The 22,072-nt window shown below is 41.0% G+C and overlaps 7 protein-coding genes across 13 annotated transcripts; 5 read left to right on the plus strand and 2 right to left on the minus strand.

The window, feature by feature from the left end:
• The first annotated feature begins 337 nt into the window (after positions 1 to 337).
• Cln3 (CLN3 lysosomal/endosomal transmembrane protein, battenin) lies at positions 338 to 7,378 on the plus strand. 5 transcript variants are annotated; one of them, XM_018102677.3, is made up of 6 exons: positions 338 to 482; positions 5,358 to 5,584; positions 5,649 to 5,785; positions 5,848 to 6,006; positions 6,064 to 6,397; positions 6,460 to 7,378. In XM_018102677.3, the coding sequence occupies exons 2-6, from the start codon at positions 5,372 to 5,374 to the stop codon at positions 6,892 to 6,894; spliced, it is 1,278 nt and encodes a 425-aa protein (XP_017958166.1). In that variant the 5' UTR covers positions 338 to 482; positions 5,358 to 5,371; the 3' UTR covers positions 6,895 to 7,378. The 5 variants fall into 5 exon arrangements, with proteins under 5 accessions (XP_017958166.1, XP_089115642.1, XP_017958167.1 ...); XM_089259516.1 differs by having other exon boundaries at positions 477 to 501; XM_018102678.3 differs by lacking the exon at positions 338 to 482 and adding an exon at positions 1,227 to 1,449.
• Positions 7,379 to 8,278: 900 nt separating this feature from the next.
• LOC108652554 (ubiquitin thioesterase otubain-like) lies at positions 8,279 to 9,400 on the minus strand. Its single transcript, XM_018102765.3, has 3 exons — positions 9,238 to 9,400; positions 8,875 to 9,174; positions 8,279 to 8,814 (listed from the first exon to the last, which is right to left on the minus strand). The coding sequence occupies exons 1-3, from the start codon at positions 9,316 to 9,318 to the stop codon at positions 8,401 to 8,403; spliced, it is 795 nt and encodes a 264-aa protein (XP_017958254.1). The 5' UTR covers positions 9,319 to 9,400; the 3' UTR covers positions 8,279 to 8,400.
• On the plus strand, positions 9,348 to 10,281 carry LOC108652555 (peptidyl-prolyl cis-trans isomerase). 2 transcript variants are annotated; one of them, XM_089259509.1, is made up of 2 exons: positions 9,348 to 9,561; positions 9,654 to 10,281. In XM_089259509.1, the coding sequence occupies exons 1-2, from the start codon at positions 9,348 to 9,350 to the stop codon at positions 10,160 to 10,162; spliced, it is 723 nt and encodes a 240-aa protein (XP_089115635.1). In that variant the 3' UTR covers positions 10,163 to 10,281. The 2 variants fall into 2 exon arrangements, with proteins under 2 accessions (XP_089115635.1, XP_030241314.1); XM_030385454.2 differs by lacking the exon at positions 9,348 to 9,561.
• Positions 10,282 to 10,747: 466 nt separating this feature from the next.
• On the plus strand, positions 10,748 to 13,114 carry LOC108652441 (arylsulfatase B). The gene is made up of 5 exons (XM_018102629.3): positions 10,748 to 11,032; positions 11,116 to 11,275; positions 11,353 to 11,841; positions 11,901 to 12,797; positions 12,869 to 13,114. Exons 1-5 carry the CDS (start codon positions 10,808 to 10,810, stop codon positions 12,916 to 12,918), a joined length of 1,821 nt encoding a protein of 606 aa, XP_017958118.1. The 5' UTR covers positions 10,748 to 10,807; the 3' UTR covers positions 12,919 to 13,114.
• A 3-nt stretch (positions 13,115 to 13,117) lies between these two features.
• LOC108652589 (uncharacterized) lies at positions 13,118 to 14,810 on the plus strand. The gene is made up of 2 exons (XM_018102810.3): positions 13,118 to 13,590; positions 13,648 to 14,810. Exons 1-2 carry the CDS (start codon positions 13,243 to 13,245, stop codon positions 14,545 to 14,547), a joined length of 1,248 nt encoding a protein of 415 aa, XP_017958299.1. The 5' UTR covers positions 13,118 to 13,242; the 3' UTR covers positions 14,548 to 14,810.
• On the plus strand, positions 14,581 to 16,779 carry ais (DExD-box helicase 52). The gene is made up of 3 exons (XM_018102731.3): positions 14,581 to 14,842; positions 14,895 to 16,291; positions 16,350 to 16,779. Exons 1-3 carry the CDS (start codon positions 14,780 to 14,782, stop codon positions 16,675 to 16,677), a joined length of 1,788 nt encoding a protein of 595 aa, XP_017958220.1. The 5' UTR covers positions 14,581 to 14,779; the 3' UTR covers positions 16,678 to 16,779.
• A 1,771-nt stretch (positions 16,780 to 18,550) lies between these two features.
• Positions 18,551 to 22,007, minus strand: dbo (Kelch-like protein diablo). Of its 2 annotated transcripts, none has more exons than XM_018101930.3 (6): positions 21,566 to 22,007; positions 20,390 to 21,214; positions 19,638 to 20,329; positions 19,377 to 19,566; positions 19,130 to 19,317; positions 18,551 to 19,013 (listed from the first exon to the last, which is right to left on the minus strand). In XM_018101930.3, the coding sequence occupies exons 2-6, from the start codon at positions 21,158 to 21,160 to the stop codon at positions 18,989 to 18,991; spliced, it is 1,866 nt and encodes a 621-aa protein (XP_017957419.1). In that variant the 5' UTR covers positions 21,161 to 21,214; positions 21,566 to 22,007; the 3' UTR covers positions 18,551 to 18,988. The 2 variants fall into 2 exon arrangements, with proteins under 2 accessions (XP_017957419.1, XP_089115619.1); XM_089259493.1 differs by lacking the exon at positions 21,566 to 22,007 and adding an exon at positions 21,294 to 21,447.
• Between the last annotated feature and the right edge of the window lie 65 nt (positions 22,008 to 22,072).

Below are 22,072 nucleotides of genomic sequence, written 5' to 3' on the forward strand. Positions count from 1 at the left end.
AGTCAATCACTACCTAATACGTACATATACATTGTTTAGTTACATACTTTCCGGCTGCGGTGCTGTGAATTGTTTTCCGTGGTTTCGTGTACGTGCTAAACAAGCGCGCGAATGGTTTTGTTTTAAATCGCATTTGACAGTTTATATTTGTAAATATATTTGTAGACCCTATATATGCGCATATCTACTAGTAGTAAATATAGTACGTCTTGCTTGGCAATTGAAATTCGCATAGGCTGTTGCCAAACGTTGTCTCGACTGATATCTTAAGATTTATATGGCTCGTGCCCTGTGTACATCTTATCGGCCTGTTATTGCCTGCAACCGCGTCTTAATCTATGTCCGTGAATTACCCTGATAAAGCTAATGATAATGCTGTCGATTGGCACTCGAGTGTTTAACTTGAATTTGCCACATTCAGTTGGCTAACGTCGTTTGGACGCGTTTAATCGTAAAGTGCGAGGCTTGCCAGTGATTAAAGGGTAATATAAACTGTACTCTGTAAGGTTTTAACTGGCTTGCAAAATAAAATATATATATATACTCTGTACTCCTGTAATAAAATCAGCATAAAATTAATGAACAGAGTTAAAATAAATTTGTTCAACAATTCCAGTTTATTTGAATCCAATGTAAATGCTTAACATAAACATCTTACTTTATGCATATTTGTACGTTGTCTGTGCTTAGTCCATATTACGTATACGCGACGTTAGACTGGCTTAAAATAATATTAAGCAGAACGTGTTGACTACATGCCAAAAATAAAATATATAATATAACAATATACACATAAATGCAGATTAGTATGACTGTAGATAGCGCATTATAAATTCATTAAATAGCTTAAAAGCGAAAAACAACAACAACAACAGCAACATTTGACATTGCTGAGCGTCTGTTTGAACTCGCTTCTGTGCTGCGTGCCCCTTTAAAGGTTTTCACAACTCTATTTGGCTCGCCTCGCACTGCTCACTCATACAATAAAACTGAGAGAATCATTTCTTATATATACATGTATACATGCATGTATATATAGCTAACTAACTGCCTGATCGACACTTTGGCACTTCTTGCTGCTGTCGCCTTACTTTGACTTTTTATGCTGCCGCTCGCAACTCGCGTGATTTTTTATACCGCTTGGGGTCTTTGCCGTTCAACGCAGTCGCCGCTGGCATTGCTGCTGCCGCCGCCGCTGCAATCGCTGTCAATAAACGAAACATCGCTATGGGTTTGCTCATTAAGTGGGCGGTTCACTCAGATTCAGTCGCTCGTGAAACGTTAAAACGCGCGAAACGGGTCGTCGCCTCGACTACGTTATCTCGAATTCTTCAAAAACAATTCCTCACGTTTCGAAAGCAGACATAAGTAGACGACCGTTAATAAACAATTTGTCGCAGCAAATATCATAAAGCATTAGGTGCTGCGGAAGGTGTACAATATAAACGGGTAAAAGAATACTTAGAACAAATATAATAAAAATAATAAAATATTTTGAAAAACAAGAATACAAAATTAAAAAAAAATATATATATAACTTAAAATGAATATAAAAAATTAATTAATTTAAAATATAAATTTAAAAAATAAAAAAATATTTAAAAAATTTAAATAAAAAATAATAAGAAAAGAATTAAATAATTTAAAATATAAAAAGCAATTACATATTAAAAACGAAAAAAATATTAAAATAATTTTAAACAAAAATACTTAATATAAATATGTTTAGAATGTTTAAAATAAACTAAATTTTTATAAAAATCACAGTTTTTTATAACAACTTATAAAAAACTGTGAATTTTATAAAAATTTAGTTTATTTTAAACAACTTATTTAGTTAAAAATGATATATTTTAATTTTAATTTGATTTAAAATTATATTTATATATATATTTTATATATGAATAGAAAAATTATCGATTGATAATTAAAGATGTATATAAAGATTTTTATTAATATATATATATATGTAGTTATCATATGAAAATAATCTATGAAGCAAAGCTTGGAGCTACAGTAATTCTGACAATTTTAAATTTAAAAATCCATAATGTTAATTTTAAATGATATCAAAATAGTTTTTGCAAGGTCTTTTAACTAAATTTTTCTCGTAGTCAAGTTATAAAATTCATTTGTTTGAAAATAAATGTTCCTATTATATTTAATACTTATTTTTGCTAAATATGTAAAACAAATTAAAGCTCTGTTTTTATTTTTCGCAACCTAGAATAACCACTTTGCCACTTTGCTCACATCTTCGTATAGTTTCTATATACTATATGCCATATGCAGAGCCGTTAAAACAAATAAGGAAGAGTCGAAATATGAATAGCGCAAAATTGTGCTGTGCAATAAATTCAAAACTCAAGGCAAATGTCGCAAACTCTCGTATCGATTTACACTCTCTGTTATAGTTGAAAATAAATTTTAGATTTGAAATTGTCGCGGTGTCGGGTTAATCGCTGGCTCTGCCAAATGAAAGTGAAAACTAAGCTGGGATTGTCTTACCAAATTGGGTCAACAACTTGACGGTGTGAGAGTGAATCGAGTGTGAGAGTGAATCGAGTGAATCAGCACTTAGAATGCGATCGAATTATACTTCTATTGCGAACCCGACCTGTTGTAGATATGTCTCTAATTATTTTCAATTGAATACTTCACACGCGGACTTATTCAGCTCAACCGCAATTCAGTCTCTAATCTGTGGAATTGACAAGGTCGCATATTTGCAGCGGCATCTAAGTAACGCGCTGAGATAATTAGATTAGATACAATTGATCAAGCGCCGCAACTTTCTAGCCGCCCAGTCACTTGTCCCTCGCTCTCTCTCTCTCTCTCCCCCTCTCTTTGGGTACTGCATTTATTTTTATTGTCGCATCTTTCATTCATCCGTTGCGGTCTCTATCGAGTCACAAGTTTTTGGGGTTTGTAAACAAATCAAACATTTTGTACTTTGCCCATGCAATAAGCGTTGCCAAGTAATACTCGGGCTAAGGCAAACTATTTTGGATCCACTTACATCCGGGCGCAGTTCGACACCTCTTAAGGCACTTACGAAAATTCTATTTTAATTACATAAATATTATAAAAATATAGTTAATTTCCATATGTCAATTATTCTTATATAGTATAGCAAAAAATTCTATATTTATTTTCAAAACAATTTAAAAGCATTTATACACCCTGCACAACATCAATAACAATTTCTAATTGTTGGCTGTCCGGCTCAACTGTAAATACCTCTGACGCACTTGACAAAAAGCTTGGCTTTTTTGACAGGTCAAACAAGGGGATTTAAAGTCAATTTGCATAGCCATAAACTGAGATCTGAAGCATCAGCATGCCAAATACAAATATTTGCTCAGCATGTGCGTCAATCGCACTTGGTCAATATCCACAATTAAAACTCAATTAAGTCAACGTCATTTTAGGCAACGTTTGATTTATGAAAGACATCCTGTAATCTTATCACCAAACAGCTTTGTTATCAAGAAATCGTCTTAAAGCAAAAATTTAGTTTTATAGGCTCAAGAAATTGTAAACTTTTTAACAGCATGTTTATCAAAATCACATTACATTATAAAAGCGCTTTATAGACTTTTAATTTGGGGTATTACTAATAGCCTAAGTACTTGTTTGTGTATATACATAAATGTCTTTAATCTGATTGGTGAGCTTTACATTTAAAAATAGGAAAGAATAAGAAAGAGTAACAAAATTATTGGCTGAAGTTTTGAAACTGTAAGAAGCGACGAAACTTGTATTCTGCTTCCTTTCTATGCACTGTTCATGAAGTGTAAAGGGTATATCGGTTTTGCATAGTTTGTATTGTTAAAGTGAGGTACTATTATTGAACTACATGTTTACAGTGCAAATCTTCCAGTCAAAGACTTTTTCTCGATACATATATGAAAACATTTCCAAAAAAAAAATCTAGAATTTAGGTATACTTGATTAGGGCGAAAAAAAGGCGTGGCACAATCTAAAAGAAAACAAATCCGAAATTCAAGAAAAATATTAGTAACATAATAAAAAAAAAAATTAGGCTTCTAGCTTGTTTTTAGACTTTATGCCGCCAAAATCGACAAATCGCCCATAGGGAAATAATTGAGTGTATGACTTACACACATATTAAGTGGGTATATCTTATTTATATTCTTATCGGCTCCAGACTTTTGCCCACTGCAATTATGCGATGATATTTATACTTAAAATTATATACATATGTATGTAGAATAAGTAGCTGTTTATCTTATATTATATTATATATTATATTATATTATCTTTTATAATACCAGTGCACATGCTTGAAAATTACAAACATAAAGTATGTAATATGATTTGATTTTATATCCGCCTTATGCAAATTTTATATAGCAATGACCTTCTTATATTATATTCTCTTATATTGATTATCATGTGCTTTCAATTCTATAGCTGACTTGAATTTTCATTGAATATTCCATTGTTAGCCGGTAAATTTTAATGAGCGCAACCTGTGGTCTGTCAATATTTCATTGTATATTTCAAATAATATCTGCTATAGAGTATATATTAATTTAATAATTGCACAGATCGTCAAAGTAGAGAAGTCATTTGATTAGAAAAGTCGAAGTGGCTTTTAATGGGGAGAACGTTGAGATGCTAAACAGTACAAAAATATTTACTACAATTCACAATTCCACATGCCAAACTTCAATATCCATTAAAACTGGTTTCTCTGGGTATACGAAACACTGCAGATACAGCCGAAATACGTTCAATTTTATAAAACCAAATTTTAATTACTCGTCCAACACCTCGCATGACCGCATTATTCTGATCTCAGAACCGGACTTTAATATTTCCAAAATCAAGATCTGATTCATATAGTCACAATAGCTAATCCTGTTTTATTTACAGTACTTAACGGCTATTTAAGTGTTGTATCACTCGCACAGTTTATTAGCATTGGCAGCACGTTTGCAGCAGGCAAAATGTGTTCGACTAAGTTGAACTTGCTCAATGAAAACATTCAAGACCGCCGACGCACATGATTAGCTTAATAACTAAAGCTCACTCGAACACACACACACACACACACATTCAGAGTTGATAAATGAGTTATTAAAGAAGGCAAAGCTTTCACAGTAAATGCGAAAAGAGCTTTCGTTATGACGTTCACCCTGCTACACTTGAACTAATTATAGGCCAAGGTGGCTAAAGCTGTACATGGAGAACAGTTAAGCAAGTTGGCTAAATGGCTAGAGATGTAGATGAAGATGTTGATCATGAATTGCTGGCAGGTTATCTAAGCCGGATGACATTATGGGTGCATAGCTAATCCTAACCAATCCCAAAATGTCCTCCAATTGCAGTACTCCTGCCCAAGATGTCGGCGTCCAGCAAGCAGCAGGAGGCCGAGGACAGCGATCACAATCCACAGGTGGTGGTCACGCCCCCAGGCGCAGCGCACAGCATACGGCACGATCGCAGCCTCTGGCGAGATCTGACGGCCTACTGGATCCTGGGTCTATGCAACAACTATGGCTATGTGGTTATGCTGAGCGCGGCGCACGACATTATAGCGCAGTTCAATGATGAGGTGGGCTGGGATTATAAAAGATATACATACATAAATGATCATCATAACTAAATCTTCCTTTCAGCCTGAGGTGGGCGAGGTCGACGATACGGGCAAGGGTCGGGAGTGCCATTTGGTATCGACGGGCGCTATATTGCTGGCGGATGTTCTGCCCTCGCTGTTTGTCAAAATTCTGATGCCCTTCTTTCCCTTCTGGGTTAAGTGAGTCGCTTAGCTGAAAGTCCTTACACAATGTATATAGACTACCTTCCTTTTTCTCACAGTGTACGCATAGGCATAGCTGTGGCCTGCTCTGCGGCGGGTTTCCTGTTTGTGGGCTTTGCCAATGCCGAGTGGATGGCACTGCTGGGCGTCATTATCACCTCGGCGAGCAGCGGCATTGGGGAAACAACCTTCCTGGCCTACTCCTCGCGCTTCAACAAGTGAGTTTAACTGTCGGTCGTTATTGATTGAGTTTACTCAAATTTTCCTTCTCCTAGAAATGTCATCTCCACCTGGTCTTCGGGCACGGGCGGTGCTGGCGTCATTGGCTCGCTCAGCTATGCCTCGCTGCGCGCTCTGGATGTCAGTCCGCGGGATACGATGCTGATCATGCTGATCTTTCCGGCCATCGAAGCGTTCGCCTTTTGGCTGCTCTTGCGTCGTCCTCAGGTGCTGCCCGTCACCACAGTCGAGTCGACCGAGGAGCTGATCAGCGACGAAAAGCCCCTGGTGGGCTTCAAGGAGAAGTTGTCCTACATTAAGCATCTGTTCAAGTACATGCTGCCGCTGTGCCTGGTCTACTTCTTCGAGTACTTTATCAATCAGGGACTGGTGAGTGTCTGAGATCGAGCGAACGTCTCATAAGATTCCCACTGACTTGCTCCCCTTCCTAGTTCGAGCTGGTTTACTTTGAGAACATCTTCCTGGACAAGGCGTCTCAGTACCGCTGGCTGAACGTCGACTACCAGATAGGCGTGTTCATCTCACGCTCCTCCGTCAACATTTTCCAACTGAACAAAATCTGGCTAATGTCCGTGTTCCAGTTCATCAACGTTGTCTACTTCCTGACCGAAGTCATTTGGTTCTACACGCCCACCATTTGGATTGTGTTTGTCATCGTGCTGTGGGAGGGCCTGCTGGGCGGCGGTGCCTATGTGAACACCTTCTATCGCATGTCCAAGGAAATAGCGCCGGGCCGTCAGCAGTTCGCCATGTCCATGGTCGTCCAATCCGATTCATATGGCATTGCGCTGGCCGGTTTCCTGGCAATACCTGTGCATAATGCGATTTGTGAGCTGCCGGCGGCTGTGCGCAGTGTCGTCTGGTAATGGAGAGAGAATATATATACATACATACTTACATATATGTATATATAAATCTATATAGAACATAGAACGAGCTCATAATGAGTATTTAATGCCTTTAAATTAGTCAATGTCTGTCTGAATGTGTGTGTGTGTGTGTGAGTGTGTTTGTGTACATTTTATATTATCTATGTGTGTGTGTCTGTGTGTGTCTTTGCCTTGCTGAGGCCCATTTAATCTAGAATTTAGTTGTAAACAAAGGTGTAAATTGTATTAAACTAGACATAAAGAACGTGTACAATAATAATATTCAATAACCGCAGCAAACAGCTGTGAGAAAATAAAATACAAAAAAAAAAAAACTGAACAATTAATGAGACAATGGACAACAAACAATACGAAAATTGATTGTGATTAACAGACCCAAGTACGATTGGGGTTATCATGCAAGCTCATTATATACCATGGGATCTAGTACCAAAAATCAAGTTCATGAACATTTCTTAATTTTTTTTTTTCAAATATTTATTAGAGCGAGTTCAAGAACATTATAAATACATTTTTCATTATTATATTTTACAAAATATATTCAATTTTGTTCAGTTCAGTTATATACACATGTATGTATATGCTGATAAAGATACCTAATGAATCCCTAGTGCTTATCATCTCAGTTCGCACTTCTTAAAGGATGTTAAGCTTCTTATATACGACCACTGCGGGTGTGGCGAATTGGAAAATATTTTTTTCATTATAGTTTTTAGCAGTATTGAACCTTGGAACTTACATTTGTGTAAACCAATTATTATCGACGTATTATTGAACCTTGAAATTTGTAATTTACATTTTGTGTAAAGCAATTCTGATAAACGTATATATGGTATTGAAGCTAACGACTATTGGGTGCATGGAGAACAGAGAAAATTGATATATTATTTAGTAATACTGCAGGAAAACAATATATTAACATTTCCTATCTCTAATTACTGTGAGATATTTGGCTGAATATTCACTTTACCTCAAAACTAGAACCATATTTTTGTGGTTTGTCTATTGGGGTGTATTGAATTATATACAATATAAAATATTATAAGCAAGGCAAGCCCCTTTTCTTATGAGAGAATAAGTGGGTTATACTATATACAATATTACCTAAATATAAAGCTAGTCAAACTTAATCTATGTATAATTAGAAGCGAATTTTTCGTAATTCTCCTATTCGAAAGGAAGAAAGAGGAAAACTTTCTATGTTTCTAGTATTATAAAGTTGTATTATAAAGTTGTATAATACTAATTTGATAAACCCATATATATATAGACATATATAATTGTATATCTATATGTTGATATGGCAAAAGCTTAAATCCTATTATCATACTGCCCTAAGCCATATTCAGGTACAACAAAATTATGCTCCCACTTATTTATTTTAACTAACTCCTCTGTTTTGTTGTTTGATTTGGAAACCCCTGTAAACGAATAGGTAATTTGATTTCAATTGCCAGCAAGTAATTGTCGAGCTAGCCGAATTCAGTTCGGATAGAGTATATCATAGTGTCCAGGTCTGTAGATAAGAAAAACCATAGGCTGAGCTCCCTCGGGAAAGTCGTGTGCCTTGACAGTGCCGCCCTCGGCTCTGTCCAGATATTCGACACGCACGCCCACACCGAGGGCAGAGGAGAGTGCGATGATGTGTATGTGATCCGATTCCTTGAACATTGGCTCCACTTCCTGATGGCGAAACTCTTCAATGGTCATGTCACCCTCGATGAAGTGCTGATAGAATTCGGCATCCTCCTGCAGTTTGCCGGAGGTCATCAGACGTAAATAGACAATCACATAATCCGAATAGCCTTGTTCGTTGAAGATGGTGTGAAGCTCGTTCTGATTCTTCTCGACTCCACCAGGATTGTGCGGATTAACTCTATTAATAACTTCCATAAACTGCAATATATTTTCAACGGATCATATAGTGCTTCTGTGTGTGTGCAGCTATAGACTTACAGTTCCATGAAAATCTTCCAACGTGAAGCTTGGAAATCCCAATTGAATCAGTTTATCCTTCGAGGTCTCTGCAATCGAGCGAAACTTGTCGTAGGCAGCTTTATTCGAGATCAACCACTCCAGATAGGAGTAGGCAAAGGCTCTGAAGAAGCAGTTGCCGTCGGGACGAGTTCTTCGCATATACTTATATTTGCTAGCCAAGGTCTGAATCTTGGCCGTGAAAACCGCATCCCCATCGTACTCGGCGGTCAAGCAGGTCAACGGCAATTGGTCGCTGACCAAAGGTGTTGAATCGCTGATCTATAATCGATTGGCACGAAAGTGATTAATCATCTCAGAATGTGAATGAATGGCAGCACTCACCTCCCGCTCGATTTCACGCTGCTGCTGTAGGATTAAGTCGTCCCGATTGACCTGCTCGCCATCCTGCTCCACCGATTCCATCAGTTTCGAAAGGGTTTCTTTTTGACAAAATGACGAGAATATTTATTCAAAATTTGAAAATATCAGATGGGGTTAGTCTGACTGACAGCGAGCATAAAATACCCCAAAATACAGTTATCGATTTCTTATCAGGAAATATCCCTAGAGACTCACATCTAAAGGAAATAGTAAGCCATTCAATTTCTGATTTCTCAGTTCAATTTTCGTCACGCTACGGAACACAACTAACAAAAAATAAAATAGGTAAAAAACCTCGCAGATAATTTTCATGTAATTTGGCAGAATTTTATTTTTAATATTTATTTCACAAACGCTGTTTTATATATTTAATTTAGCTAATCAAAAAAATATGTCGTTGCCACGTGTTTACTTTGACATCAACGCCGGGGGCGAAAAACTTGGACGCATTGTGATGGAGTTACGTTCAGACGTAGTGCCCAAGACAGCTGAAAACTTTCGCGCTCTGTGCACTGGGGAGAAGGGCTACGGCTACAAGGGCTGCCCGTTCCATCGCGTCATACCGGGCTTTATGTGTCAAGGCGGCGATTTTACCAATCAGAATGGCACCGGGGGTCGTTCGATTTACGGCAATAAGTTTGCCGACGAGAACTTTACATTGAAGCACACGGGTCCGGGCATTCTGTCCATGGCAAATGCCGGACGTAACACCAACGGCTCGCAGTTCTTCATATGCACTGGGAAGACTAATTGGCTGGACAACAAGCACGTTGTCTTCGGCAAAGTTGTGGAGGGCATGGATATTATTGCCAAGGTGGAGACGTTGGGCTCCAACTCCGGCAAGACCTCGAAGAAAGTGATTATCGAAGACTGCGGCAGCTTGTGAAGAGGCTCAAATTAATTTAATGCTTCAGCATGTAAACAGAAATACTTGAAATTCGTTGATCCATTAAAAGGGCAATTAAATAATGAATATATAAATAAATTAAACTGGAATAAAATAATGAGCAAGCAATTAAATCAACAATCTGCCTGATTGCAGATAAGAAAATAAGCGATCAAATATAATTTTATTATTGCTTGCGCCTCTCTCTCTCTCTCTCTCTCTCACTCTCTCTGTCTCTCTCTACAGGGTATTTGCTGGTCTAGCACACGTTACTTTTAGGCTATCAGTCGATATTTACGTAAGCCCATGTTTGCTTTCCGTATTCTTTAACTTATAGCCCCAAAAGTTCGCCACACATTTTGCATTCTAATGCCGTCGAGCTGCTCTAATTGATACAGCATTTTTTATTTATCAATTTCAATAAAAATTTCAGGTTTGTTAGGTTCGAGAGCCGCCGTTGCTTAACTGCCACTTGACATTATAATGACAAAAACGCGGTGAGGTATACAGTGGACTGCTAATTGTTAAGTTGTGCCTGAGCGGTGTTTGATCAGTGTCTCTGCTGCAGCAGCAAGAGCAGCAGAAGTCGCAGCAGAAGTCGCAGCAGTAGCAGCAGCAGCGGCACAAGCAACGGCTGTATAGATAATGCTTGTATCAGTCGTTTTTGAGCAGCCGCATCGAACGGTTTTTGGAGCGGCATTTAAATATTTTTCATATTATCATTCATTCATCAAAATGCGCGTCGTCATCTTATCAGCACTTTTACTATTGCTTAATCTCGGATGGGTTAGAGCGTTCGACCACGAGACAAACACGACAAGAACTGGCAGCAAATTGCCCAATATAATCATCATAATGGCCGACGATATGGTAATGGAGATGAGAAAATCTCTATAGATCGGAGTAGGTCAACGGCATATAGATAATTAACATTCATCAAATGCGAATTGTAGGGCTTCGACGATCTGAGCATACGCGGCGGACGTGAGTTTCTAACGCCCAATATTGATGCACTGGCCTTCCATGGACGTCTACTGGATCGCCTCTATGCGCCGGCCATGTGCACTCCATCTCGCGGCGCACTGCTAAGTGGAAAATACCCAATACACACAGGTGAGTTTGTAAATGCGTATTAATTAATCTCTGACTATATATATGTATGTATGTGTATTCATATACTTAACTCTCAGGCACGCAGCATTTTGTAATTAGCAATCAGGAGCCCTGGTCCTTGAAGTTGAACACCACGTTGATGCCCGAGATCTTTCGGGCGGCGGGCTACTCAACGAATCTGGTGGGCAAATGGCATTTGGGCTTCGCCAGGCCGGAGTTCACGCCCACGCATCGAGGCTTCGATTATCATTATGGCTATTGGGGTGCATACATTGATTACTATCAGCGCCGCTCGCAGATGCCGGACAAGACTTACATAATGGGCTATGATTTTAGGCGAAACATGGAGGTGGAGTGTGCAGATCGTGGCGTTTATGTGACGGATCTGTTGACCAATGAGGCGGAGCGTGTGATACAAGAGACTGCTGCTAAGCAGCAGCCGCTATTCCTCATGATCAATCACCTGGCCGTGCACACGGGCAACGACAATGATCCACTGCAGGTGCCCGAGGAGGAGCTGCAAAAGTTCACCCACATCAAGGATCCGAATCACAGGAAATATGCAGGCAAGCTAAGAGGGTAATTAATAATTAATTAATGTTGATAATGAATTATATTTAAACAGCTATGGTTTCGAAGCTGGATCAGAGCGTGGGTCGTGTGATAGGCGCATTGGCGCGTGCCGATCAGCTGGAGAACAGCATTGTGATCTTCTACTCAGACAATGGGGCGCCTTCGGTGGGCATGTTCGCCAACACGGGCTCCAATTGGCCGCTCAAGGGTCAGAAGAATTCACCCTGGGAGGGTGGCTTGCGAGTGGCCGGCGCTATCTGGAGTCCCTTGCTCAAAGCGCGCAGCAGTGTATTCACGCAGCCGATTTATGTTGGAGATTTCCTGCCCACATTGGCGCATGCTGCAGGCATAGAGCTGCCCGACTCGTTGCAGCTGGATGGCATTGATTTGTGGCCCCAGTTGTCGGGCCCAAAAGAAGCACCACATGTGCCACGCGAAATTTTGCACAGTCTCGACGATGTGTGGAGCATGAGCTCGCTGCTGTTGGGTCATTGGAAGTATGTGAACGGAACAACCTTGGCGGGACAGTACGATCAGCAACTGACGCAGCGTGAACTCGATGACCTTGATCCTCGCGCCAGTCGTTATGTGGTGGAGGTCCGCAATTCGCTTGCCTCGAGAGCACTTGCCCGCTTTGACCAGCAACGCCTTACGCAGCATCGCATGAAAAACATTATGATAGACGCTAAGGTCGATTGCGGCGATATGCAGCGCGGTTGCAATGCCCTCTTGGAGGAATGTCTGTACGACATAAGCGTCGACCCGTGTGAGCGCAACAATCTTGCTTATTCAGAGCAACATGCGGATATACTGGCAACGATGCGCCAACGTATCAAGCAGCTGCGTGCTGGAGCTCTTCCAATACAAAATCTCCCGGGCGTCCCCTATGCAAATCCTACCTTGCATGAGTGTACATGGGATCTGTTTGAAGTCAAGAAACCTGGTTCAGGTAAGTAGCAATTCAATAACAAAATATAGCTCATTTGAAAATTACTTTTCACTGCATATGTTTATTTTCAGTGCCGTTGGAGTGTGATTTGCATGGTATTCCTTGCAGCGCCCAAATTTAACGGTTAGTGTCGATACCGATTCCCAGCTCGTTTGACTATCGAATATCTAGCAACAGTGTCAGTGTGGCAACGCTGTAGATTTTTGAAAATTTGCTAATGAATTTCTATTTAATTTACGTTTTATTGTGTTATGAATACAGTTATCGTTATTATGTGTTTATTAAATGTTTTTGATTGCTTTTACATAAACATGAAATGCATTGAATTTGAAATAATAGCTTTCAGTTGAATACTGTCAGCTGATGGACTTGTCAAACATTGTTAAGGGTGGAAACGAAAAATCATACCCAAATCTTTAGCCGACACAAAAGTTTTGTTGAAGGCATGGAAGAACGAGCGGTTTTGGCAAATATAGCCACGATTATTGCCAAGGATTTGCTCATCGATGAGCAGCCGAAGCAGACATGCTTCTTTTCCAGGACTCTTCCGTTACTCGATCCCAGCGAGGATGACGAGGCGGAGATCTTTGCATTGATGCAGCAAAAACGTGCCGCCGAGCAGGTCAAGGGGAAGCTGAAGCGGACACATCGCCCAGGGACAGCAGCCGCAACCACACAACCAGCAAGCAAGGTACCCAAATTTGAGTGGAAATACGCAGAGCTTAATTTGCTGCATCGCTATGTGGACGCCCAGTTTGAATCCTTCCTACATATGCGCAAGCTAACGTTTCTTGTGAGTACAGTGAGTAGGGGTAGAAAATGTAAGGCTTAAACAAATTATATCTTGCAGAAAATCCAGCAGGCTCTGGAGGAGATTCTGCAGCGAAATGCCCTGCCAGGCTCGCCAGCGCCACAGACAACCCTCTCGCTGGCCCTGTGGAAACTGACCACGGATGAGCACTTTGAGGAGATTGCGCGCAAGTTTCAATTTCCCTGGTCACTGTGCCAGCAGGTGGTGCGCAGCTTCTGGCACATCATCTCCGATAACTATGAGAGCTTCATCAAGTGGCCAAATTCTCTGGAGGCACAGCAGAGCACGCTGCAGGGCTTTCAACAGTTGCCGCGGTTGACTTGTTTCCAGGAGCTATTTGGTATTATATCCTTGAAACGCCTTGAAATTTTTTTGGAATCGGAACATGCTGACGTAGCTGTCGTTTTGCAATTAATTTGCAATGGCGAACAGAAGATCATCGACTGCTACGTGGAGCTGGAGCAGGAGTACACGTTTGAGGAATCGCCAATCGGACAAACATTGGCTTTAAATCCGCGCACGATGCCGGCGAACAGTTATTTAATTGGCAGCACATGCTTTCCCCTCAAATCCTATCTGATTCGACCCATTGAGGCTGAATGTTTCCGTAAGGATTCCGTCTTCAATGCGCTGTTGGAGCCCGCCTATCAATTGTCTAACAATGTGATGGACTCCCTAGCTCGTCGCTTTCACACTTTGTATGCGTTGGAGGCGCGAGATTTGAACGAGGTGCGGCTTATTGTAGAGAGCATTTGTGCCATGCATAACTTGTGCGTGGACTTTGGAGATGATTATTTGGATACAGAGGCAAGTGGCGAGAGCAAATTTAATTGGGGAGGAGATCTGCCAGGACGTGGAGGCGGCGAGAAGGATACAAAGGGATTGCGACGGCGTATGGAACTGCTTGATACACTGGTTAACACTGAGGAGGGTGATTAAAAAAACGAATGAAAATCAAATAAAGCAGCATTCATTCAAGATAACATGTCTTTAAATTAAATCAACATTTAATACAAATTATGTTACCGTGCTATCATTCATATCAAAACTATCGATAGCTTCGTGTTTACTCTCGATAACTTGCCGCATGAACAGCATCTGGCAGCATTGTAGTAAAAACAAAACAAATGCACGTGCGCTAAATTTGGTTCAATTTAAATAGTAATAAATAATGGATACGTATGATATTTTTAAGCAATTAACAGCTGGTGTACGATTTACTAAAAAGCGTACGGTATGTAGTAATTTATTATGTGATAACTATTTCTAAATACGATGCTTGACAGGCTCCGCCATCGAAGTCAAACGCCGTAAGTGCTGCGAAGGAAACACCGCCTCAGCCAAAACCAGTTAGTAAGCCAGCTGAAGATTCAGACTCTGGAGAAGATTGCTCTGCAGCTGATGACTTTCGTCTGCTTGCTGACACTGGGACAAGTACAGCCGCGAGCGCTCCCAAACGTAAAAAGGCCAAAAAACAATTATCAAAGGAGCAGGCAGAGCAACTGCGACGTGTCGAAGAGATTAATGCTCTACGTAAGCAGAACTTAATAACAGTGCTGGGCAAAGATGTGCCAGCGCCTATAAAGTTATTTGATGACCTGCGCTCTTCAGAGTACAAATTACTGCCACGTCTGCTGGAAAATCTCTCATCCTACGGATTCGCACAGCCAACGCCCATACAAATGCAGGCACTGCCAGTGTTGCTGAAAGATAGAGCGCTGATGGCCTGCGCTCCGACCGGGTCAGGTAAAACGTTGGCCTTCCTCACGCCCATCATAAACGGCCTGCGTTGCCATAAGACAACTGGTTTACGCGCACTGGTGCTGGCGCCAACACGAGAACTGGCGCAGCAAATCTACAGGGAGTGCGGGGAGTTGACCAAAGGAACAGGTCTACGCACACACTTTATAAGCAAGGTGAGCGAGGCGAAGCAGCAATATGGACCCGACTGCAAGCAGAAGTATGACATACTGATTTCGACACCGAATCGCGTGCGTTTCCTGCTGCAGCAGCAGCCACCGTTGCTGGACTTTAAATCGATTGAGTGGCTTGTGCTAGACGAAGCGGATCGTCTTATGGAGGAGGGCCAGAACAACTTCAAGGAGCAGCTGGATGACATCTATGCCGCTTGTACGAATCCACAGAAGCGGGTTGCCTTCTTCAGTGCCACCTACACGGTGCCTGTAGCCAAGTGGGCGTTGCGGCATCTCAAAAATCTGGTGCGCGTCACCATTGGCGTCCAGAACAGTGCCACGGATACGGTGAAGCAGGAGCTGCTCTTCGTCGGCTCCGAGAGCGGTAAACTGTTAGCTATGCGCGAGATGGTGCGCCAGGGATTGCAGCCACCCGTGCTGGTCTTCGTGCAGAGCAAGGAACGTGCCAAGCAGCTGTTCGAGGAGCTGCTCTACGACGGCATCAATGTGGATGTCATACACGCGGAGCGAACGCAGCACCAGCGCGACAATTGTGTGCGCGCCTTTCGTGAGGGTCACATCTGGGTGCTCATCTGCACGGAGCTGATGGGGCGTGGCATAGATTTTAAGGGCGTCAATCTGGTCATCAACTATGATTTTCCGCCCAGCAAGATTTCCTATATTCATCGTATCGGACGCACAGGTCGTGCGGGTCGTCCCGGACGTGCCGTTACCTTCTTTACACAAGACGACACGGCCAATTTAAGAAGGTAAATGAAAGGCAATATCAAACTCTATTACATTGATTAATTGTGTTCGATTTTACAGCATTGCCCAGATCATCAAGAACTCTGGCGGCGAAGTCCCGGAGTACATGTTGCAAATGAAAAAGGTTAGCAAATCGGAAGCAAAAATGCGTTCCAAGAAGCCGCTGGAACGCGAGGATATAACAACTAAAATACGCCCTGAAACACCGAAAAACTCTGTCAAGCTGCAAAAAATTGAAAAAGCCGAAAAAGTTCTCAAGCAAAAAAACAACACGGATAAAAATTCGATAAACAAAACCAAAAAATTGGGAAAGATGAAAGAGCAACTGAAAGGAAAAGCGCCCTTGGCTAAAGCTAAAGTGAAAAAGTCGAAAAACACGTCCAAATGATTTACTAATTTCAATGAAATATTAATTTTTAATTAGTTAACTATTATTATTACATTAAATATGTACATACATGTAGCCCACAATATATTTTTACCAAAATTTAAGATGTCGGATGTCTTTAGCCATCGAGCTTTACCTTTTGAGGTCACTGACACACATACATACGCCGCTTAAGATTGTGAAATTTTTTATGCAGTTTTATGGACTTCTGAACCTGTCTATTAAATCTTTGACTAAAAGCTTTAGTTGGCCAATGTGCAAACATGTGTATATGATCTCTGACATGTTTGCTTTGACTGAAGATATTGGACAATGTGGACAGTCACAGTGACGACGGTGGCTGGTGTGGATATGTTTGTGGGTCTTTTGATTACAAATGACTTTCAAATATTGCCAATCAATTGCCTCTCTGCGTTGGTCAGTTATTTCTGACTGGTTTTAGATTGTGAAATCTTAACACGTTTAGGATTTCGCTGAGAGTTATTTTTACTGGGGTCTAATTGCTAATGTTTTTCATGATTCTCATACACTTTTTCTACCTCATAAGCTTATCTTGCTGCCATCTCTCCTTGTGCTCCATCTTGATGTCATTCATAGTCTCAGCCTTTGTTTTGTCAGGTCCTAAAACAGATCTACATATATAAATCAATATAAAGCCCTATCCGAATCATGCAAATCCTTTTACGTGAGTTTCGTTTGTCCATGGAATACATCTATAATGACAGATCGGCATAAGCAAATTCATCATATTTTATCCATAGAAATGAAAATTCTTTTGCATACAAATACATCAACAGTTTAGGACCCTGTTCAAGGACTCACTTAATCATGAGCTTAGGGTGACCTAATTTGTCATTATCACTATCTGCTTGGGCTAAGAATTCAAAATTTGATGACAATTTAACTGTTTCAAAATTCTGACCCCATAAAAAAAATACATAAAATACAATATTTTGTATATTTAATGCGGTACTGATATATTTAATTTGTAATTCATTATTATCTTATATGTGTTACCTTTTATTTTGTCGTGTGTGTGTGTGTTTTTTTTACTGTGCAATTATTTACGTTTTCTGTTGATTTGATTTGCATTTTTTAGTGTGTCAATATCTTAATATATATAAATTATTTTTGTTAAATGCTATTCTTAATCTAGTTTGGAAGCAAACTTCAAATTTGTTTACCAAGTTAACAACGTTTCAAATAATAATATCTTATGCAATATTTACTCGCATAATGAGACGAAAATTCTTTAAAAAAATAAGAATAAATAAATATGAATGAATAATGTATATGTATATATAAATGTATGTGTGTGAGTCAACGAAACAAGGAATATTAAATAAACTATGTTGTTAATCAACAACCTACTTCCATTAGAGCTGTCATTGTTTTCGTTTTTTTTTTTCGACTTTTTTTTTTGTTATTTCGAGTTGGTTCCTTAGCAACATGTGAGCTGTGCAGCTGTTAAAACACTTAACAAATTGTGTTTTCGAGAGTAGTTTAAACCTATTAATTAGATATATAGATGTATGTATCCAGGTTAGTCGTTAATTGTGTCTGTTGAAATTAGTTATGCGCTAGGTAAGATCTAAATTTCATTGTAATTTTAATCCTTTTAAGCTTGATAGGAAGCTGTTCTTTTTGGGGCTTATTTACTTAAATTATTTATTTTTGTTTTTACTCATTCTTAATGCAACTATGATTACAATTTTTTTTTTTAGCCCTACATGCAATATTATTGTTTTTATTTTCGCATACATATTTCTTGGTTTGTTTATCATAGCATTTTACAATAAACATAATTATTATATATAATCGAATTCTATACTTATATTTGATTTTTAATGCTTTGTTTTTGTGTGGGTGAGTGTTGTTTTTTTCGAGAACTTGTAGATTATTTATATTAGGGAGAAGGCATGTTAGAAATTTCCTGGAAATTTTAACCGTTTTTTTTTTGTTTTTTACATAGAACATGCAGGACTTGTTGCCAAATACATTTTCCATTCATGTTATTTATGTAAGTAGGTTCGTTAGCTTAAATTTAACACTTTGAATATTTGTTAAAAACTCGCGATACAATAAACATTTTTTCTTTTTTAACGCGCTACCAAATGTGGAAACAATTAACAATCAATTATACAATTACGTCCTTAATGTTCATCGACATCATAACGCTGAAAAAATTTGGCTTCGATTTGTTGCAGTTTGCTGTGGATCTATTTGTATATTCTTTGTTGATGCTCCTTCAGTAGAAATGCGGCGGCGGCAGCGTTTGAGATGGCAACGCTGACGTCGGCTTCTGCTCCCATCAGACGACCGAATCCTTCCGTATCCTGCGTTTGTTCATTTGTGTTTGCATAAAGTGTAAAAAACGGAGCAAAATAACGTTATGCAGATAAGAATGAAATTACTTTATGGTTAATACTCTATATAAAACTATTTTGCGCACCACATGTAATTCTCAGTCTGAGGTGCGCGCATAACGCCAACGCCGCCGCCCAAACGGCGATAGTTCATGCAGCCGCAAAGGCGCCATTGATTCGTCTCTGGATCGTAAACCTCAATGGTCTTCAAATAGGCGGAGCCATCAAAGCCGCCCACAGCATACAGTTGTCCATTAACAACGGCTAGACCGACCTGAATAAAAGGAAAAATTAGTAAAGATTTGAAATAGTCTATAATAAATTATAAATTACGCCGCTGCGTCGTGAGGTCATGGCCACAATCGGACTCCAGGTGTTTGTTAGTGGATTGTAGCGCTCCGCAGAGGACAGCTCCATGCAATCATCGCGACCGCCAACAGCATAAATATAATTATTAAATACGGCGCAGCCAAGGTGTTTACGGCGAGTGGACATGGGGTTAACAGCAACCCACTTGTTTTGTCTGTTAAATGCGAATTGGATATACAAATGTTATATTAGACATTGTTAAATTTGCTGGAAGAACACAATTACCTTGGGTCATATCGTTCTACAGTATTGAGCGGGCACTGGCCATCAGAGCCACCTATGGCATAGAGATGGCCGCTCAGGACGGCAACAGCAACACCCAGACGGCGTGTGGTCATCGGTGCCACCTTGGACCATTTGTTCTCCTTGGGATCATAGCGTTCGACATGATTCAAACATTGCACGCCATCCTGGCCGCCCACCGCATACAGAAAGCCATCCAGCACCGCTACGCCGACGCTAGTGCGGCACGATGTGGTGGGCGCCACATCACAGGACCATTGATTGGTCTGTGGATCGTAGCGCTCTATGCTATTCAAGTAACTCTGGCCGTCATGCCCGCCAACAGCATAGAGTAGATCATTGAGAACGGCAACACCGACGCCACAACGTCGTTTGCTCATGGGTGCGACCATTTTCCAGTCGTTGGTCTGGGGATCGAAACGTTCGACTGAGGCGATGGCATCGCCGGAACACCAACCGCCAACTGCGAACAGGACTTCGCCACGTCGTGTGGGTTTCCGTGGACGGGTGCGTGGACCCTGCATCAATGGACGTTCCTGCGGTAGGAGCAGGTAGTTTTTGGCCTCATCGACCAGATCGCGGCATGCCTCGTCGGAGCGCACCAAGAGGTCCGAGCCCACAGTGCCCACCAGGAACTTGGGCGAGAGCAGCGGCAAACGCACATGCTGAAGCACCTATTAATATAAATTACATGATTAGAAAGAGTTTAATTTTAACTCCATGCTCCCACTCACCTGTGCCAAATGCTGTCGCCTCTCAGCGACGTTGTACTTGAGCCAGGACATGACTGCATTGAAAACTTGCTCCTCGCTGCGCACATTGAGCTCGTCGCTGCAGATAATATCGACCAACTGGCCAACGGGCAATAGCAAGAACTCCTCGCTCTCCATGACCTCTTGGAAGTTGTGTTGAGTAAACTTGTCGGCAATGCGCAGTAGCTCACGGCAGGAGTGCGTGTCGGCGAAGGCGCGTATGCCCAGGCAGTTGGTCGGATCGAGTTGGCGCTTGAGAAACTCGCAGCAAATATCCTGAATCTCTACGAGCTGTAGCAGGCAGGCGGCCGGCAGAAGCGTCTGTACGTTGGACTCCTCGACAATGATGTGAGCGGTGTAACAGAAATCAATCAATAGCTCCATGGCGTTCTCATCGATGTCGCGTATGGTGACCTCGGTTTGGCGCGACTCCTCCAACTCGCCGGTGAACATGGCACAGAAATAGGAGCTGCATGCGCTCAGTATGACGCGATGAGCGAAAATCTTGCGTCCGCCCACATTGAGCACCACGTCGCAGAGCTCTCTATGGCGGCGCAGCATGTTGAGCTCGGTGAGCGTCACTTTCGGATGCTTCTCCGATGTGTGAGTGAGACGGGCCGGCGAGGGTGGGCGCTCGGTGCCACTGGTGCCGCCGCTGCCCAAGCCCGTGCCCGTTGTGCCTGTGCCTCCGGCGGCAGCAGCTGTACCGCCGCTGCCAAGGCCCGTAGAGCCAGGCAGTAGAGGGTCGCCCATTCTGTTCGCCGCTAAGCGCAGCGGGGCGGAAGCCCAACCCCACACGGCGTCTATCTATATTAAAGTAAAAACAATTAAAATCAGAGGAAGCGAAAGAGTACGCCTTTGCCTTTAACATTGCCAATCGCCCGACCTTTGAAGCGCAATACTAGGAGATGTGTGCGTGACAGACTGTCGGTATATTATTTTCACGCCCCAAATCCTTTAAAGTGTGAAATATGGTGTAAAGTATGAATGTCATTTGTTACTTGAACAAACTAATTTGGTGTACTATTAAAATAGTTAATACTCGTCTACTTCGTTCGACCTTAAATTATATACAGGCATGCTTATTTTATTAAATTTTTTTGGGGCGTGAGACAATCACGCGCTCATCCCTACTTGTGCTCGTTGTAGTCTCAATACCTTTGCGTCTCTGTTATCCACGGATCCAAAGCACGTCCACGGAAACCAGGTGCAAGCGGAAATGTTCGAAAATGCAATTTTGCTGCTTACTTAATATGACATCTGTGCTTATAATTAGTTTTTCGCGTTTTCAAATTGTCTTTGCTCTCGCGAATAAGCAGATTTTACACTACCACTGATTTTTTTTTATGTGTGAAAAATCGAACAATCAAAAAACACAGATTTTGTAACGTTTAGCTAAACTGTGGACGTCCGTTTACAAATAACTGCCAGTGGTGGGCATAATATGAACACAAATTGCATTATTTAATAATACGTTTGCTCGAATTTTAGCACAATAAACACAATTTTCCACAATATTTTCATAAGAAGCTTCTCGTTGAGAAAGATAGAGGCAGGCCGTTTTGGAGCTACGAATTATCGATAAGGTTGCAGACAGTACATTTCACCCTCTCGATAAAAGCATTGCGATAAGGGATTATCCATTTATATGTTTTAATTTCACCT

Source organism: Drosophila navojoa, chromosome 4 (assembly GCF_054131105.1).
Source record: "Drosophila navojoa isolate 15081-1374.11 chromosome 4, UAZ_NAV_1.0, whole genome shotgun sequence".
NCBI classification, from domain to species: Eukaryota; Metazoa; Arthropoda; class Insecta; order Diptera; family Drosophilidae; genus Drosophila; species Drosophila navojoa.